General features: G+C 41.1%; 1 protein-coding gene across 2 annotated transcripts in view; it reads left to right on the forward strand.

Moving 5' to 3' along the window:
- Positions 1–19856, forward strand: part of LOC134354289 (sodium/hydrogen exchanger 11-like) — a 110450-nt gene that overhangs the window by 75913 nt on the left and 14681 nt on the right. For both annotated transcript variants that reach the window (XM_063063215.1, XM_063063214.1), the window contains exon 5: positions 13429–13629. In XM_063063215.1, the coding sequence (XP_062919285.1) occupies positions 13429–13629 (201 nt within the window). The remainder of the gene's footprint in view (positions 1–13428; positions 13630–19856) is intronic.

A 19856-nucleotide genomic window follows, 5' to 3' on the forward strand; every position in this document is an offset into this window, starting at 1 on the left:
AGATCGACAGCGTCAGCTCACCTGAAGACTCAAATCTCTCCCTCTGTCTCTCTCCATCACTACTCAACTCAATACCACGAACTGAACTGAACTGAACTTTACTCATCATCGTAAGGCTGTATCTTTTTACCCCAGATGCAAAGAAGCTTGGTTTTTCATACGTATATATTCCACACTTACTTTTATATAATCATTGCTAACCTGTTTGATTTATCTACATTTATATTACTGTATTGTGTAGTTACTAATAAATATTATTAGTTTATAGCAATACTGGACTCCAAAGTATTTTCCATCACTGCTGGTTCTTTATTTCCGTCACGGGTTTCGCGACACAAACACTAGTTAGGTGAAGCAATGAGAGAGGCAAAGTGTATTCTGGTTTCAGAATGCTGATGTCCATCAACAAAAATAGCAACCAAGGTGGCCAAATCCTGATTGCCATATTGTCATTTTGAACTAACGAGGAAAAAATCTACATGGAATCCTCACAGATACTGTAACAGATACATGTCAGAAATAATTGCCACAAGATAACTGAAAGTTGGTAGAGCCCAGTCTGCAAGTGCAGAAGTGACTGGGGCCTACTCTGCTTGTATCTCCACTATCATGGAAGTCAGTCTTACTGACAATTTGAACTGTGCCCTCAGTCTCTTACTTTTCTCTGTATACACTCTCTGTGGCCAAATTCTGCTCTAGCTTCATTTACAAGTCTGCAGGTGAAACTACCATAGCGGGCCTGATCTCAAACAATGGTGAGATGGAGTACAGGAAAGAAATAGACAGTTGAATGGCATGGTATCAAAACAACAACTTCTCCCACAGTGTCAGTAAAATGAAAGAGCTGATCTTTGACTTCAGAAAGTGCGTTGGAGTACGCACCCCTGTTTGTATCAGTAGCAGTGAGCTGGAGATGGTTGAGAGTTTAAATTTCTGAGTTGTAAATATCACCAGTTTGTCCTTATCCAACCACATGGGTGTGATGGCCAAGAGAGCCCACCATTGACTCGATTTCCACAGAACAGCATTCATCTCACGTGAACTCGAATATAAGAGCAAGGATGTAATGCTGAGGCCACATCTGGGGTAATGCGAGCAGCTTTGGACCCCTTATCTAAGAAAAGATGTGCTTGCATTGCAGAGGGTCCAGAGGAGATTCGCAAGAGTTATTCTAGTCATGAAAGGGTTAACATATGAGGAGTGTTTAATACCTCTGGTCCTGTACTCACTGGAGTTTAGAAGAATGGAGGGGGAGGAGCTCTCATTGATACCTATCGAATATTGAAGAGCCTAGAGTGGATGTGGAGAGGGTGTTTCCCAGAGGGTGAGTCTAGGACTGGAGGATAGAGGGACATCTGTTTAGAACAAAGATGAGAAATTTCTTTAGCCAGAGGGTGGCGAATCTGTGGAATTCATTGTCACGGATGGCTGTGGAGGCCAAGTCATTGAGCATATTTAATGCAGAAGTTGATATCTTCTTGATTAGTCAGGGCATCAAATGTTACGGAGAGAAGGCAGGAGGGTGAGGTTGAGAAAGATAATAAACCAGCCACAATAGAATGTCAGAGCAGACTTGATGGGCCAAGTGGCCCAATTCTGCTCCTACGTCTTATCGTGTTCTTAGAGGAAGAAAATTTGGCATGCCCCTGATGACCCTCACCAACTTTTATTGAAAGCATCCAATCTGGATGCAACACAGTTTGTTCTGTCCTAGACCTCAAAAATTACAGAGAGTTGCAAAACTAGCTCATTATCTCATTAAAAACAAACTCTTCCCTCCCCCTTCCCACAGATTCTGTCTACAATTCCTGCTTCCTTGGGAAAGTACCAACAAAATCAAGGAGTCCTCCCACCCAGTCATTCTCGCTTTGCACCCTCAATATGCCTCATCATGGCATCTGTCGATCTGCACTTACTCTGTAAATTTAACCCTATATTCTTCATTGTGCTTTTTTTGTGCCTTTCGTACTACTTTGATTTACTCATGTATTGGCTGATCTTATGTGGATGGCAGGCAAACAAAAACTTTTCACTGTATCTTGGTGACAATAATGAAACCAATTACCAATTGGCATATTGCCACTGCTCTGATCCATAATTCATTGTCTCTTTGGAAGAATAACTCACTTCCAGTCTGACCAAAGTTTTCCACTATTTACAAGACACAAGTCAAGAGGTTGATGGCAGGCTAAGAACATTTCCAACTACACTCATCTGCATTCTTAATGGCCAACTTGATTGACACTTGATTGAGCGCCTTAAGTGTTTAGTTTCTCCACCAAAGGAGCACTGTGGCTGCATCTCACTTGCTGGTGCAGCGTATATTATTTACAGGTGCACTGCAGTTGTTCTGCGTGATTTCTTTGACAATACTGTCCAAACTCCAATTCTACCAAGAAGCTTTCACCTTCTTGACAATGTTATTGGAGGGGTCCATATTTGTAGCTCTTACATATTTGTTTTTCTCTAACACCAGTCCCATTTGTATTTAGTGAAATCTGGGAAATTTGTAACCAAACAAATTAAAAAACATGTGAGTCTTTTTACATGATAAACTTCAGAGGATTAGATAATATCAGTTAGTCAAACTTAATCAGGGTCTTTGAGCTGTTTATCCTTTTTCTTTAACCATGGATTTCTCTGTACATAATAAACAGTAATCTAAAACAATATCTGTATTTCTTGCACTTTTCCTTGCATCCTTGCTCTGCCCAGTCAGAAACAGTATATTGGGTCTCCTTTTCTGACCTTGTATTTGCCAGCTTCTATATTGAACGGATCATCCTTTAATTTCCAGCATCCAAAGGGGATTCCATCATGAGCCACATGTTAGAGAGGTAGGCAGAAAGCTGAGAAGCAGGACCTCCAGAGTAGTAATTTCTGAATTGCTGCCTGTGCCACGCACCAGTGAGGGTAGAAACAGGATGATCTGGCCCTGTACTCACTGGAGTGGCTGAGAAGCTGATGCAGGGGGCAGAGCTTCAGGTTCTTAGATCACTGGGATCTCTTCTGGCGGAGGTATAACCTGTGCAAAAGTGACAGGTTGCACCTGAACCCAAGGAGGACCAATATTTTTGTGGGCAAGTTTGTTAGAGCTGTTGGGGAGGGTTTAAACTAGTTTGGCAGGGGTCGGGAACTGGAGTGAAGGGACTTAGGATAGGACAGATGGTAAAAAAGCAGTCAGACTGTCAGGGAAGGGCAGGCAGATGATGAGTATCAGTGCATTAGGGGTGCAGAATCAAAAAGGGTAGCAAAGATTACAACAGGAAATAGAAAAGGTTTGTCAAAAGGGCAATGTCATGTTAGTCATGGGAGTTTTCAACATGCAGGTTGGTTGGGGAATATCAGGTTGGTAATGGATTGATCTCAAGAGAGTAAGTTTGTTGAATGCCTACGAGATGGCTTTTTAGAGCAGTTTGTTGTTGAGCATACTAGGGAATCAGCTATACTGGAGTGGGTGTTATGTAATGAATTGCAGGTGATTCAGGAGCTTAAGGTAAAAGAACCTTTAGGAGACAGTGATCACAGTATGATTGAGTTCAACTTGAAATTTGAAAGGGAGAAAGTAAAGTCTGACTTAGCAGTGTTTCAGTGGAGTAAAGGAAATTACAGTGGTATGAGAGAGGAGTTGGCCAAAGTAAATGAAAGGAGATACTGGCAGGGATGACAACAGAGCAGCAATAGTGGTAGTTTCTGGGGGAAATGGAGCAAGTGCAGGACAGATGTATTCCAAAAATAAAGAAATACTCAAATAGCAAAATAATACAACCGTGGCTGACAAGGGAAGTCAAAGATAATGTAAAGGCAAAAGAAAGCATATACAACAAGCAAAAATTAGTGGGAAAGTAGAGGATTGGGAAACTTTTTAAAAATCTACAGAGAGCAACTAAAAGAGTCATTGGGAGGGAAAAGATGAAATATGAAAGCAGGCTCACAGACAATAAAAGCTTTTTCAAGTATGTAAAAAAATAAGAGAGTTGAGAGTTGATGTAGTATATCAAAAATGAGGCCGGAGAAGTATTAATGGGGACAAGGAGCTGGCTGATGAACTAAATGAGTACTTTGCATCAGTCTCCACTGTGGAAGATGCTAGCAGTGTGTCAAATGCTGAAGGGTGTGACGGAAGAGAAATGAGTGCAGTTACTATTACAAAGGAGAAGGTGTTTAAAAAGCTGAAAGACCTAAATGCTGTAATTGTACTTGAGTCCTGGGTATGACCCTAAACTACAACCAGTGATGAGGCTCTGATTGGGGATACGAATGAAGGCTAACAGCAGATCCAGCAGGTTTAGCAACTGAACTTATGATGGAGAAGGCGGATGAGCTACGACCTCAAATGTCAACGACTATAGTACAGTGGATGAACATTTGGGAAGAGAAATGGCGATTTCTTTAGTTCGCCCAATGGTAGGCAATAGCAAATCACCGTTGCTATTTGCTAAGAAAACCATGGTCAAACTCACAAAATGTATCACACAATAACAGCATCAGGAGGATCTTCAAGGCAACTCTAAAGATGCTTCACTTTCAGTACGCTGGATGAACTCAACAGGTCGGGCTGTCACAACGGTGGGGCATTGGGAGCAAGGGTGGACCCAAATGCAAGACACATCTTGTGAGGTTAATAATATTTAGTTTATTGTTCGATACCAGGAGAGCCAGGCAGGAGCAGGAAATAGCGAACTGGACAAGGACTCAGGACTATGACTAGGCTGGGACAAGGGTCTGGGCTTGGACTCGGAATAGGATCCCAGAACTAGAAGAGACATGAAGAGGCTAGGGTATGGACTCTGAGCCAGGGACTGGGCAAGGACCCAGTACCTGGGTCTTGCCTCGGGCTCAGACCCCAGAACCAGGCATGGACATGACATGGGCTAGGGAGAGGAGGAACATGGAAAAACAGAGCCTCGGTCTCGGGAGAGCAGGTACATGGAACCATGAACACATACACAGAACACAGAGTCGGGACCCCTCCTTGGATACAGGACATAGGGCCAGGACTCACACACAGAACAGAGAGCTGAGACCCCTCCTTGGGTACAGGACATAGGGCCGGGACTCATGACCCCCCAAGGGGCAACAGCAAGTCGGCCTGACTTACCCCACAGAGGCGAAGACAAGATAAGACAAGACATGACCCCCCGCGGGGCAACGGCAAGTCGGCCAGATTTACCCCATGGAGGTGAGGACAAGACATGACCCTCCGCGGGGCAACGGCAAGATGGCCTGACTTACCCCACGGAGGCGAGGACAAGACAAGACCAACATGAAAGAACACCAGATCTATCTAGTTCCGGTGATAGAACTACACCGAAATGCAGGTGAGGGCTGCAGATGAAGGCTAGAGGCGAGAGGGGCAGAGAAGGGATTCAGACAGGGGGGTAGGACAGGAATCACAGACCGCCAGGGCCAGGACTTGACTTGGAACTTGGAAGCCGCCAGGGCCAGGACTTGACTCGGAACTTGGATGCCGCCAGGACCAGGACTCGACTCGGAACTTGGATGCCACCAGGGCCAGGACTTGACTCGGAGCTTGGATGCCAAAGGGCCGGGACTTGACTCGGTACTTGGATGCCGCCAGGACCAGGACTCGACTCGGAACTTGGATGCCGCCAGGGCCAGGACTTGACTCGGAGCTTGGATGCCAAAGGGCCGGGACTTGACTCGGTACTTGGATGCCGCCAGGGCCAGGACTTGACTCGGAGCTTGGATGCCACAGGGCTGGGACTTGACTCGGAACTTGGATGCTGCCGGGGCCAGGACTTGGCTTGGTACTTGGGTGTCCCCGGAGCCAGGACATGACTTGGAGCCTCCGGGTAGTGGCGAGCTCTCGACTCGACCCGGGAACAGTAAACAGCGGTTCTTGATTCCCTCCGGCGGGTTAACTGACGGACCCAGCTCGGTGAGGAAACTTTGCAGGCTCACTTTGGCGAGGTAACCTGACAGGAGTGCTCTGGTGAGGAAAGGCGAATTACCAGCACTCGTTTCAGACGGAGACTAGGCTTGCTCCAGCCAGATGACATTGGCAGGCCGTACCTTTAGTGACTTTGCAGACACTCCCGCGCCGAACGGCTGCAAGCGGAGACTATAAACTAACAGTTCAACCGAGAGTAAATTGCCTCCAATCACCAAGGCCGAGGGACACGGGAAAACAGGGAATCAACGGTCCGGATCGTAACATAAACAAAGTAAATTTAAAGGGACCCCGATCCGCATCATGACACGGGCAGCATCAGTTAGAAACGATAAGTCGGCGTTTTGGGCCGGAACCCTTCGTCAGAACCCTTTGAAGGGTTCCGGCCCGAAACGACAACTCATCATTTCTAACTGATGCTGCCCAACCTGCTGAGTTCATCCAGTGTACTGAAGGTGTTGCTTTGGTCACAGCATCTGCAGATTATTTTGTGTCTAAAGATGCTTCGCTCGGTAGGGTTGATTCTGGCCAGCATCAAGCTACTGGTCATAAAATTCAGGTAACACAAAAGAAAATTATTGCCACTTGGAATGTAAGAACCCTATATCAAGCAGGAAGATTGGACAATGTGATAAATGAAATGGAAAGAGTGAAGATTGACATCATGGGAATTAGCGATGTTCATTGGATAGGTACTGGAACATGTCAGGTTAGAAGTAAACCACTATTTTATTCTTGTGGAACATCCCATACTAATGGAGTAGGAATTCTAATGGATGAAAACATGGCAAAAAGTGTTTTAGGACATTGGGCAATATCGGAAAGAGTGCACCTTGTTAGATTCAGAGGACAAACATTTGATTTAGCAATTATACATATATATGCACCAACAGCAGATGGAACAAATGAAGATATAGATAAATTCTATGAAGAACTTGAACAAGCAAAGAATGGATGCAAATCTCGAGATATTGTTATTGTCATGGGAGATCTAAATGCTAAAGTAGAACAAGGTGCTGGTGGAAATACCATGGGAAAATTTGGACTAGGGGAAAGAAATGAAAGCAGTGAGAAATGGGTAGAATGGTGAAAGATGAATAATCAGGTCATTATGAATACCTACTTTAAAAACCATCCAAGACGCTTGTGGACCTGGAAAAGTCCAGGTGATAACACTAGGAATCAAATTGACTTTATTACTATAAACGAAAGATTTAGAAACTCAGTAACTCAATGCAAAACATTTCCAGGTGCAGACTGTATTAGTGACCATAACCCAGTAGTATATCATGTAAAAGTAAAACTTAAAAAACTAAAGAAGCAAAAGCCTGAACAATCCCTTGACTACTTGAAATTAATTAAAGAAGAAAACTTAAGACAAAAATTTACAATTGAAATAAGGAATGATTTCAAAGTCTAGAAATAGAATCTCTTGAAGATTATAGCAATCATGTAGAAATGAAATTTAACTCTCTAAAGGATGCCTTGGTAGAATCAGCAAAGTCAGTGATTCCTAAAAAAGAAAAAAAACACAAAGAATAAATGGATGACAGACGAAATCAGAAATCTAATGGAAGAAAGGAGACGGAAGAAAGCAAATCCTATAGAATATAAGTCCTTAGATAAAAAAAGTTAAAAGCTTATGTCAAAAAGCCAAAGAAGAATGGTTAAACCAGGAATGCGAGCAAATAGAAAGAATCCCTCTTACTGATCCAAAAAGGCTACATCAACAAATCAAGAATATCACTGGTAAAAAGCTCCTCTGTCCTTCAGGTGGATGTTTGAAAGCAAAGGATGGTACCATTATCATGGAAAAAGATGAGATTATGAACAGATGGACTGAGTATATTCAGGAATTGTTTGAAGACGATCGAGGCGAAAAACCAGAAATTAAGAAAAACATTGAAGGTCCAAGTATTTTAAAATCTGAAGTTTATAATGTAATAAATAAGATGAAGAAAGGAAAGGCAGCAGGTCCTGATGAATTAGTAATAGAACAAATTATCACCCTTGAAGATTATGGAATTGAAAAAATTACCGATTTAATCAATAAAATTTATGAGACTGGAATAATACCAGAAAAGATTTTAAAAAATCAGTATTTATCACTGTTCCTAAGAAAGCTGGAGCAATAAAATGTGAATTACATAAGACCATAAGTTTAATGAGTCATATCCCCAAGATACTTCTAAGAATTTTGATGACAAGAGCTAAAAGTAAGATACAAACTGAAATTGGCAAAGAGCAATGTGGCTTTGTGAAAGACAAAGGTACAAGAAACGCAATATTGATGTTAAGCATATTATCAGAACGAGCTATTCAAGTGCAAAAAGATTTGTCTGTTTGTTTTATCAACTACACAAAAGCATTTGATAAAGTGAAGCACAATAAGTTATTTGAAATATTACAGGAAACTCTAGATCTAGATTCGAAAGACCTCCGCCAAATCAGAAATCTGTACTGGGAACAAACCGCCACTGTAAGAATAGATGGAGAAGTGAGTCAGTTTACGAAAATCTAGAGAGGTGTTAGACAAGGGCGTGTTTTCTTCCCTTACATCAGATGGCAGGTGCAACTTGGACATCAAAAGAAGAATAGGGATGGCAAAAGACACCTTTACAAGAATGAAGAGTATACTGACCAATACTAAATTAGGCATGACAACCCACCTCAGAGTACTGAAATGTTACGTTTATCCAATTATGTTATATGGCTCAGAAAGTTGGACAATATCTAGTAACATGAAGAAATGAATTGTAGCAGCAGAGATGTGTTTTTTGAGGAGGATGCAAAGAATATCATGGACGAAACGAATATCTAGTGAGGATGTCATGAACAGAGCAAACACAAAAAGAGAAATAATGTATGAGATCATGAAAAGGCAACATAACTTCATTGGACATGTGATTAGGAAAGAGGAGTTAGAATGCACGGTAATTATGGGAAAGATTGAAAGGAAGAAAGCAAGAGGAAGACAAAGACAAATGATGATGGAGACAGCAGCCAGAGAACTGGAAATGAATACCAATGAATTGATCCACTTGACCCGAAACAGGAGTGTGTGGGTCATGGCAGTCAAAGCTCAAACTGGGCATGGCACCTGATGATGATGATGAATTGTACTTGCCTCTACCACTACTTCTAGCAGCTCGTTCTGTCTACCCATGACCCTCTGTGTGGAAAAACCCGTCCTCAACCTTTACTCCAGGGAAATCAGTTTAGCCAATAGTTGTTCATTTCAAAGTCTTGGCAAACTAGTGTGAGAGCATTAAGCAAGAACCCATTGAAAGTGCTTTCTATTAAGGTTTTATTAAAGCTTGAATCTAACTTAATATATGATTCGGTGATCAGTGTGAGCAGTTTCTATAAGGAGTGATTTCAAGCCTATGTCATATTTCATGTCACCACAAACATACCAACACTATCCCTTAAAATTCTGTCAGGTTCCCTGATGATCTGTACTGATATGTTCCCCTTATCATTTTTCTTTCCTCATTTATTGTGCTCTCTCTCTCTCTTTTTATTAGATGGCCGGACAGGACTTCTGACATTTTGCCTTTGATTTCACCACTTAATTGCATTCTGTCAAATAATGGAGGCCTGGTGTCATCTACAGCATAGACAAAAATTTCAATGATAAAATTAGAAAAAGTTGGAGAAACTTAGTAGATCAAAAAGCATTTGTTAGAAGGAATCTAAGTTAATAGTTTGGTTTGATGAAGTAGGAAGATTTCAAAATACGTATTTTAAATTGTCAAGATGGGCAAGGTGGAAAGAACTAATGGTTCTGTGGCCATATAGGGCGGGCAATGAGGTCTTGTGAATTTCCAGCTGATGGATCTGCAAGAAATGTAAATAGGAAAGGGAGAATATGCTGGAAATCTTAAGCACAAAACAGGTACCGAAAATCTGAAATAGAAGAAAAGAGTAGGTATATTCAGTAAGTTGAGCAATGTCTGGGAAGAAGAGTGAATAATGGTACAGTTCTGAAACATCTTGGAATGCCATATTATTGCTATATAGGACATTGGTGAGACTGCATCTGGAATATTGCAGTTTTCATTGCCATACTATAAGAAGATAGGCTGGGATTTTTTTTCCTGCAGCAAAGTTGATGACCTTGTATATATTTATAACATCACGAGGGACATAGATAAAGTGGATAGTCATAGTCAGTTTTCCATGATAGGGGAGTCTAAAACCAGAGGGAAAAGGTTTAAGGTGAGAGGGGAACGATTTAAATTGGACTTGAGAGGGAAGTTTTTTTTACACAGAAGGTGGTGGATATATGGAATGAGCTGCCAGAGGATGATGCAGAGGCAGGTATAATTACAATGTTTAGAACACATTTGAACAAGCTTATGGATAGACAAGGTTTAGGGGGATATGGGCCAAATGCAGGCAAATGGGGGACTAGCTGAGGAAGGTACATATGTAGGCTTGGATGAGTTGGGATGAAGCATCTGTTTTTTCACTGTATAACTGACTAAATCAAGAGGTGAAACTTTAGAGGGATATAATCTCCTTAGGGATAATGAGCTGGTTAGTACCAAGTAACTGTAAAATATCAAAGTGGTAGGGAGCATCAGATACTGGAAATCCAAGCAACACACACAAAATACTGGAGGAACTCTGCAGGCCAGGCAGCATTAATGGAAAAGAGTACAGTTGACCTTTTGGGCAGAGACCCTTCATCAGGACTCAGTTTGAAATGCAATTTTATTAACTATATTAATTAACAACAATAAATTGAAAGATTAGATGGGGTAGATAATGACAAATCTTTACTTGAGGGACATATACAAACAAGGGCATCATTTTAAAATTATAGCTAAACATCTCAAAAGTAAAATCAAAAAATAATTTTTCACCACACGCAGAACAAATCCAATCTAACTAATTATCTGGTATTGATCTATCTTTTCTCAATCATCAGTGGGTTGATGAAGGATGCTGTAATCATGCTACCCTTGCTCTCCTCCAGTTCAATGATTCAGTTCTGATGAAAAATCTTCAACCTGAAGCATTAATTCTTTTCTCTTTTCATGGATGCTATCGGACTGGCTTAGTTCTTCCATCATTTCTCTTTGTGCTCGCTTACAAACTGTTGACAAGACAAGATATGAGTTTCAAAAGGTCCAGTGAATTCCAGTTCATATCAGTTGACTAAATGGGGCATCAAAGGGTGCTGCTAAAATTGAAGAACAAAATGAAAATATACACTCCTGTACCTAATAAAGTGGCCACTGAGTGTATGTTTATGGTAACATGCCACTGTACAGCCCATCCATTTCAAGTTTCGACGTGTTGTGCATTCAGAGGTGCTCTTCTGCACACCACTGTTGGAACACTTGATTATTTGAGTTACTGTACTACTTCCTGTCTGCTTGAACCAGTCCGACCATTCTCCTCTGACCTCTCATTAACAAAGCTTTTTTGCCCGCTGAACTGCCACTCACTGGATGTTTTTTTTTGGTTTTCACACCAATCTCTGTAAATTCTAGAGGCTGTGTATAGAAAATCTCAGAAGATCAGCAGTTTCTGAGGTACACAAGCCAACAATCATTCCACAGTCAAAGTCACCTCTCTTACCCATTCTGATGTTTGGTCTGAACAATTGAACTGCTTGGCTATATCTACATGCTTTAATGCATTGAGTTGCTGCCACATGATTGGCTGATTAGATATTTGCATGAACGAGCAGGTGTACCAAAAAAAAAGTGATTACTAAGTCTATCTTTGATTGACTGGAGTTAAACCTTTTACTCACAATAAGACAGCTCTGATAGTTAGATATTAATTATTTCATACCAAGACATTATTATTGAGGAATTTCTTAATGACTGAATCCTAGACCTGACTATTTTTAGCTGCTATACTAATTGCGTTCTCTTTGTGGTAAGATCAGAATTGGGGATTTTTACTGATGATGTGCCTAAAGTTCAATTCTGTTTACAACTCCTCAAAGAACGTAGCAGTTGATACTAATGTTCTGCCATAGACTGAGAACTGGTAAGTAATGCTCAAGTCATACAGATGCTGACAAAGACCACATACAACAAGAAATATAGCAATTTATTCCTGACAAAATATTCAGCATCTTGCCTCTCAACAATCTGGGGTAGGGGGTTACTTTCATCAGAAATTCAAGTGGACTAAATCTAGTGATTACCAAGTATGAGAAGCTTGAATGATCATGTTTGAAGTAGAGAAAAAAAGGAAGAGACAAAGAAAGAAGGCATTCGGGATATTGGAAGATAGAGGAGAAAAAATCAGAATAGAAATATGATAATGGCAGTGCCTATGCAATGTAATTTTAACATGGAGAAGCAAGTGAATTTGGAATCAGATGGAATTAAAATCTAAGTAGCTTTTCAAACTGGATCTGGCATACCATGTTTTTCAGTTTGCTCCACTGATTTAAGTTACTGAGCTGTCCACTAACATATATTGATTATTCAATTATACAGTCTTTTGACTTTAACAGTGGATTCACGGACTACACATATTCCTGTCAGAAAAGGTGGATGAGTCATATCAAGTCATTACATTTAAGTGACATTTAGATAGACAACAATAGACAGGGTCATCGCTTTGCTGGCCACATGCAAAAAGATAGCGAGGAAATGGCAGAAATGGCATCAACACAGATGGACAATTTCCATGTATTGCATCTAACAAAGCTGAATCTATAGGCAGGGACTAAGTTTCCTTAACTGTGTCTCTGAAGGCTTAAGTCCTCATGCCACGTAATGGGGAAGAAGGCTGAGGGAGAAGGAAAAACAAAGAAAGGAAAGCTGGTAATAACATTGCAATTGAGTTAGCAGCCCAGATCTTGGAATAAACTACTAATGCAAGGTTCATTTAAATTTTATTTGCAGAACCAAATTATAATCATATGCAGACACTAGGATCTGGTGCAACTTGTTGCTTATAATCATTTGCAATATCCACACATATTTAGCTGTCTCCGTTAGCACAAACACAATGAAAAAAAATTCTCTGACAGTTAATTGTGAGACAGATGGTTGCTCATCTCCAGTAATGTCACTATCATTGGCTTTCTGTCCAATTTTTAAATAAAAAAGTCTAAAATGTTCAATCAGTTTTGTCACCATTAATGCCAACAATATCTATTTTTTATTTCAGACTATTTCATGCAAGTGAAATGCTTATGGGATTTTAAACATTGTTATTAGGTTCAAAATAGTTTATCAATTTTTGTTGAGATTATTGCACTGACTTCACTTGTTCTGACCACCTTAAAATTTTCTTCACTAAAATGAAGAATGTAGTGATATGGCTAACTTACATTTTTCCCCAGAGCCTATGGAATTATCATGCTTCTGTTAATACAATGGTAGAGGACATAACTGAGACTGGGGTTTGCTACAAATAATCCTGAACCAACCATCTTAATATCCAAGTATTTTGGTCCTTCAATTAATACTTAGTTTACATTTGTCACTTTGTGGAAAGATTGCTAATTAACCTGTTTGCCCCATGTTTAATAGCTTCATGGTGTCAAACCCTCACTTGGAACCAGCAGTAAAGGCCTAGATATAGACGATGATGAAGATGAAGATGATTATCTGCCAGACAAAGCCAAGCCCACCTTCACAGATTACAGGAGCAGTGGAGCCATAATTGGAGAGCTGAACTGTTTAACTCAGCAAAAGATGGAAGTGACCGTTACTTGTGAAACTGTAGCACAGGTATGGAACCAATCTTTCACTGGTATTACTAATTATTACTTAAACCACAATATTTTAAATATAAATTAATACATGAGATTTATTGAAGGGAAGATAGATATAAATCATTATCAACATAAGAAAGTCTACAGATACTGGAAATCCAAAGCAACACACACAAAGAGCTGGAAGAACTCAGCAGGTCAGACAGCATCTATGGAAATGAATGAACAGTCGATGTTCCAGGGGAGACCCTTCTTCAGGACTGGAATGAAAGGGGTTAGATGACAGAATAAAAAGGTGGTGGTAGGGGAAGGAGGCTAGATAGAATGTGTTAGGTGAAGTCACATGGGTGGGACAGGTAAAGGGCTGGAGAAAAAAGAATCTGATGGGAAAGGAGAGCGGACCATAGGAGAAAGAGAAGGAGGAAGGGACCCGGGGAAAGTGATAGGCTGGTGAGAAGAGGTAAAAGGCCAGAGTGGAGAATAGAAGAAGGAGGGGGAGGGAGGGGGAATTTTTTTTACTAGAAGTAGAAATTGATATTCATGCCATCACAGACAGAAAATGAGGTGCTGCACCTCTACCTTGAAGGTAGCCTCACTGTGGCACAAGAGGAGGCTGTCATGTTGGAATGGGAATGGGAATCGGAATTAAAATGTTTGGCCAGCAGGAAGTTCTGCTTTTGGCAGATGGAGTGGAGGTGTTTGACAAAACGGTCCCCCAATTTATGACGGGTCTCACCAATGTAAAGGAGGCTGCACTGAGGGAACCAAACACAATAGGCAACTTCTGGAGATTCACAGGTGAAGTGTTGCCTCACATAGAAGAGCTGTTTGGGGCCCTGAAAGGAGATGAAGGAGGAATTGAATAGATAGGTGTAACACTTGGGCCACTTGCAGGAATAAGTGGCGGGAGGGAGATTAGTGTGGAGGGATGAATGGACAAGGGAATTACGGTGGGAGCGATCCCTGTATTTGTACATTTTTTCTGCTGCTCCTTTGAGCAAAGGAATTGAGGTGTTAACATAAAATAAAGTTCACGATGAATGTGAAATTTACCATAAATATTTTACAGGGTCATGAAAAATAATAAACAAGTTAGAGTCTGGTACTGTAAAAAGAGTCAGTGCAGACTTTCCTCTAGTCCTTAATTACACTTTTAAAAGCAGCAAAGTTTAGTTTTTTCTTGGCAAGATACATATTTGGTTATAAGGAATACAGGGTCTTAAGATTTACTTTGAACGATGTTAATTATGTTATATCCATTAATATACTGTAGCTACAAAATTGTGTACTTAATCAGTGTGGAAATGGGAACCATTGTTCCCTATCACTAATATTAGGAAACTGTTCCTATAAATTCTGGGGTGGGGTGGTGAACCTTTTTGAGAGCATGTCACCAAATTGATAATAGTCTTCTAAAAAATTCTTTTGCATTGTCATGGAAATTTTGAGTAGAGATTATCATTGATTGTTGAATTAGTAATGATAATTGTGGACTATTTTTAATGAAAAGGGATGAGTCCTGTTGCTTATTTATGTGTATTCTTTATTTTACAGTGAATAAAAATATAACACAGACAGATTGAAATATATGAATAATTTTAGAAAACCTGTTTAAAATTATTAATAAAATTTTACAGAGACAATCGGAAAATAACATTTTAAGATTATTGTTATTTAATCTGTTTACTATCTAAATACTTATGTTTACACTAGGTCTTGATTATTTCAAAATGTATCTTCCATCATCATGTATTGCAAAAAAAAATTAATAGCTTCATATGGCATAAAGGTAATCATGTGTCTTCTTATCATGGTGGATTTTAAAGAATTGAAGAGCGGTGCTGCATGCAATATGAAAACAAACTTTTTGCATTTGCATTTTTGGGGATGTATGCCACTCTTGACTTATGGAGTTGATAATATATTTTGTTTTTCACATGGAGTCCTCAGCCACGAGGACAGTCACAGCCAATTAAGGAGCCTATTAGTTGCAAAAGTTCAGCGCAGAGACAAGTAAATCTCGTGAGCAGCGAGCTCAGCCCCAGCCCTAAAACCCTGATCTTTTCAATCTGGCCTAGCACTTAAATTGGACAAACAGCGAGTCATTCTTTGCTCTCAGATCCAGGCCCTACCGCTTTGATATGCTCTTGGGCCTGGGTCTCACCACCTCGATTCGGCCCATACACGACTTTTCCAATCTGGCCCAGCACTTAAATCAGTCAAACGTTGGCTTGTTCCTCACTCTCAAGCCTGGGTCCTGGCGCCTTGGTGTTGCTGCTTTGAAGTCCAGTCCAGCAATGGCCATTCCCAGATATGGCCTGTACATACCATGCCACAACTGTCCTGCACCTTCGAGTCTTCAGTTCATACCACATAAATGCTAGGTCGTACAGCTGGTTCAGAAGTTCAATTCCAAAGGAAAGTTACGTAGGTTAGGTGAGTGGGCAAATTCATGGCAGATGAAATTTAATGTGGATAAATGTGAAGTTATCCACTTTGGTAGCAAAAACAGGAAAACAGATTATTATCTGAATGGTGGCCGATTAGGAAAAGGGGAGGTGTAACGAGACCTGGGTGTCATTATACACCAGTCATTGAAAGTGGGCATGCAGGTACAGCAGGCGGTGAAAAAGGCGAATGGTATGCTGGCATTTATAGCAAGAGGATTTGAGTACAGGAGCAGGGAGGTACTACTGCAGTTGTACAAGGCCTTGGTGAGACCACACCTGGAGTATTGTGTGCAGTTTTGGTCCCCTAATCTGAGGAAAGACATCCTTGCCATAGAGGGAGTACAAAGAAGGTTCACCAGATTGATTCCTGGGATGGCAGGACCTTCATATGATGAAATACTGGATGAACTAGGCTCATACTCGTTGGAATTTAGAAGATTGAGGGGGGATCTTATTGAAACGTATAAAATCCTAAAGGGATTGGACAGGCTAGATGCAGGAAGATTGTTCCCGATGTTGGGGAAGTCGATAACGAGGGGTCACAGTTTGAGGATAAAGGGGAAGCCTTTTAGGACCGAGATTAGGAAAAACTTCTTCACACAGAGAGTGGTGAATCTGTGGAATTCTCTGCCACAGGAAACAGTTGAGGCCAGTTCATTGGCTATATTTAAGAGGGACTTAGATATGGCCCTTGTGGCTAAAGGGATCAGGGAGTATTGAGGGAAAGCTGGTGCAGGGTTCTGAGTTGGATGATCAGCCATGATCATACTGAATGGCGGTGCAAGCTCGAAGGGCCGAATGGCCTACTCCTGCACCTATTTTCTATGTTTCTATGTACTATTAGTTGTAGTGATCGTTTATCAGAAAAAGTATCATTAATAAAGTAATCAGTAGTTTCATTTGGTGCCAGCAAGTCGTCCCTGTGCTTCACAGGTGCTATCTTAAACCAGAGATCAAATCAGAGACCATAGTTAAACACAATTGCACTAACTACCTACACCCTATCCTTGGAATTTTCTCAAGATTTCTGACGAGTGGGCCTATGGTTAGGTTTTAGCACCAATGTTTGTTGAATACCATGTCACTGAAATTCAAAAGACTGAACTAGAGAGAAAATTAAGACATTTTCTGTAATTTGTTCATGTCCTTGCGAAGATGACAGTGAGTCTCTGTGAATCTTATAGTTTGTTTTTTAGAGGTACTTAAGACTGCTGTGAAGGGAGTTCCTATATATTGAACTATCAAAAAAAGGAAATGTTTTAGATTATGAGAACACTCAGTCCTCTTTTATTGTCATTTAGAAATGCATACATGCATTAAGAAATGATACAATGTTTCTCCGGAGTGATATCACAGAAAACAGGACAGATCAAAGACTAACACTGACAGAACCACATAATTATAACATATAGTTACAGTACTGCAAAGCAATACCATAATTTGATGAAGAACAAACCATGGGCACAATAAAAAAAGTCTCAAAGTCCCGAGTCAATCGACTCCCAAGTCCCCGGTAGCAGGCGGCAAAATGGAGAAAATCCCTGCCATAAACCTCCAGGCACCGTCAAATTGCTAGTAGCTTGGAAGCAGCCGACCACAGTCGACACTGAGTCCATCCGTCTGAAAACTTCAAGCTTCCAACCAGCCTCTCCGATACAGCCTCCCGAGCGCCATCCTCTGCCGAGCACCTTCAACCTCTCCCTGGCCACTGAAACATGCAAGGCCAAGGATTTCGGAGCCTTCAGCTCTGGAGATTCCGGTTACCACACAGTAGCAGCGGCAGCGAAGCAGGCATTTCAGAAGTTTTCCAGATGTTCCTCCGTGCTCTCACGTCTGTCTCCATCAAATCAGAATTGTGCACAGCACTCTACTTGACAGATAACAGACATCACCACCGAAGTGGAAGTGCGTGCTGCCGTCGCACCGCCATCTTCTCCCCCCTCCCGGGAGGAAATGTATTCCCATTCTTAGTCATGGTTGAATGTGTCTTGGAAGATGGTGTTATTCCCGTGAACCTAATCCTCTTTATCCGTATAGGAAATAGAGATCATAGTTTAAGAGGCATTAAGAGGAAGCAAAGAGTGGGAATAAACGGGACCTTTTCAGAATGGCAGGCAGTGACGAGTGGGATACCACAAGGCTCAGTACTGGGACCCCAGTTGTTTACAATATATATTAATGACTTAGATGAGGCAATTAAATGCAGCATCTCCAAGTTTGCGGATGACACGAAGCTGGGTGGCAGTGTTAGCTGTGAGGAGGATGCAGGGTGACTTGGATAGGTTAGGTGAGTGGGCAAGTTCATGGCAGATGCAATTTAATGTGGATAAATGTGAGGTTATCCACTTTGGTGGCAAAAACAGGAAAACAGATTATTATCTGAATGGTGGCCTATTAGGAAAAGGGGAGGTGCAACGAGACCTGGGTGTCATTATACACCAGTCATTGAAAGTGGACATGCAGGTACAGCAGGCAGTAAAAAGGCGAACGGTATGCTGGCATTCATAGCAAGAGGACTCGAGTACAGGAGCAGGGAGGTACTACTGCAGTTGTACAAGGCCTTGATGAGACCACACCTGGAGTATTGTGTGCAGTTTTGGTCCCCTAATCTGAGGAAAGACATCCTTGCCATAGAGGGAGTACAAAGAAGGTTCACCAGATTGATTCCTGGGATGGCAGGACTTTCATATGATGAAAGATTGTATCGACTAGACTTATACTCTCTGGAATTTAGAAGGTTGAGGGGGGATCTTATTGAAACGTATAAAATCCTAAAGGGATTGGACAGGCTAGATGCAGGAAGATTGTTCCCGATGTTGGGGAAGTCGAGAACGAGGGGTCACAGTTTGAGGATAAAGGGGAAGCCTTTTAGGACCGAGATTAGGAAAAACTTCTTCACACAGAGAGTGGTGAATCTGTGGAATTCTCTGCCACAGGAAATAGTTGAGGCCAATTCATTGGCTATATTTAAGAGGAAGTTAGATATGGCCCTTGTGGCTAAAGGGATCAGGGGGTATGGAGGGAAGGCTGGTACAGGGTTCTGAGTTGGATGATCAGCCATGATCATACTGAATGGCGGTGCAGGCTTGAAGGGCCGAATGGCCTACTCCTGCACCTATTTTCTATGTTTCTATGTTTCTATCAAGATCTAGGCAAGTTACTAGGATATACAGAATATTGATGCCACATATTGCAGCCGCAGTAGATTTTTAGTGGAGGAAGTGCATATTCAAGGTGGAATTTTAATAGAGTGCAGATCGAAGCAGGATGATTTGTCCTGAGTGCCATCAGACTTAGTCACTGTTGTTAGATCAGCACGTTACAAATACTTCATTGTGCTTGGGCTTCTTGAATGTTTGCTAGTCACACATGCCCATCTCTTTTGTCCGCGTTTTGTAACAAAGCTGTAATGATGTCTAGAGTTGAACAATCATTATGAAAGCCAAAACGAGAATTGAGGAATAGATCATTGCTTAGCATGTATTGCTTAAGAATACCATGGCAGCACTGTGGAGTATCTCATTGCCTTGTACAATGTGCTACACTAATGGCTAACACGATTTGCAGTTTCTGATTCTGATGTGCATCTATTCCTTCATTTCTTATGCTCTTCTACACTGCTCAGTGATCCAGGGTTGGTTGCCTAATGGTGCACATGGATACTTATTTTTGATCTATACTGAATCTAAAGCAAATAGCATGATTGTAAGGTCACAAGCACGTCAGAGTCAGACCTTATTATCATTCTGATCTATTTAGATGGCTTTAGATTTAATATTCACATAAGCATTGA

The sequence above is a fragment of the Mobula hypostoma genome, chromosome 11 (genome assembly GCF_963921235.1).
Source record: "Mobula hypostoma chromosome 11, sMobHyp1.1, whole genome shotgun sequence".
NCBI lineage: Eukaryota > Metazoa > Chordata > Chondrichthyes > Myliobatiformes > Myliobatidae > Mobula > Mobula hypostoma.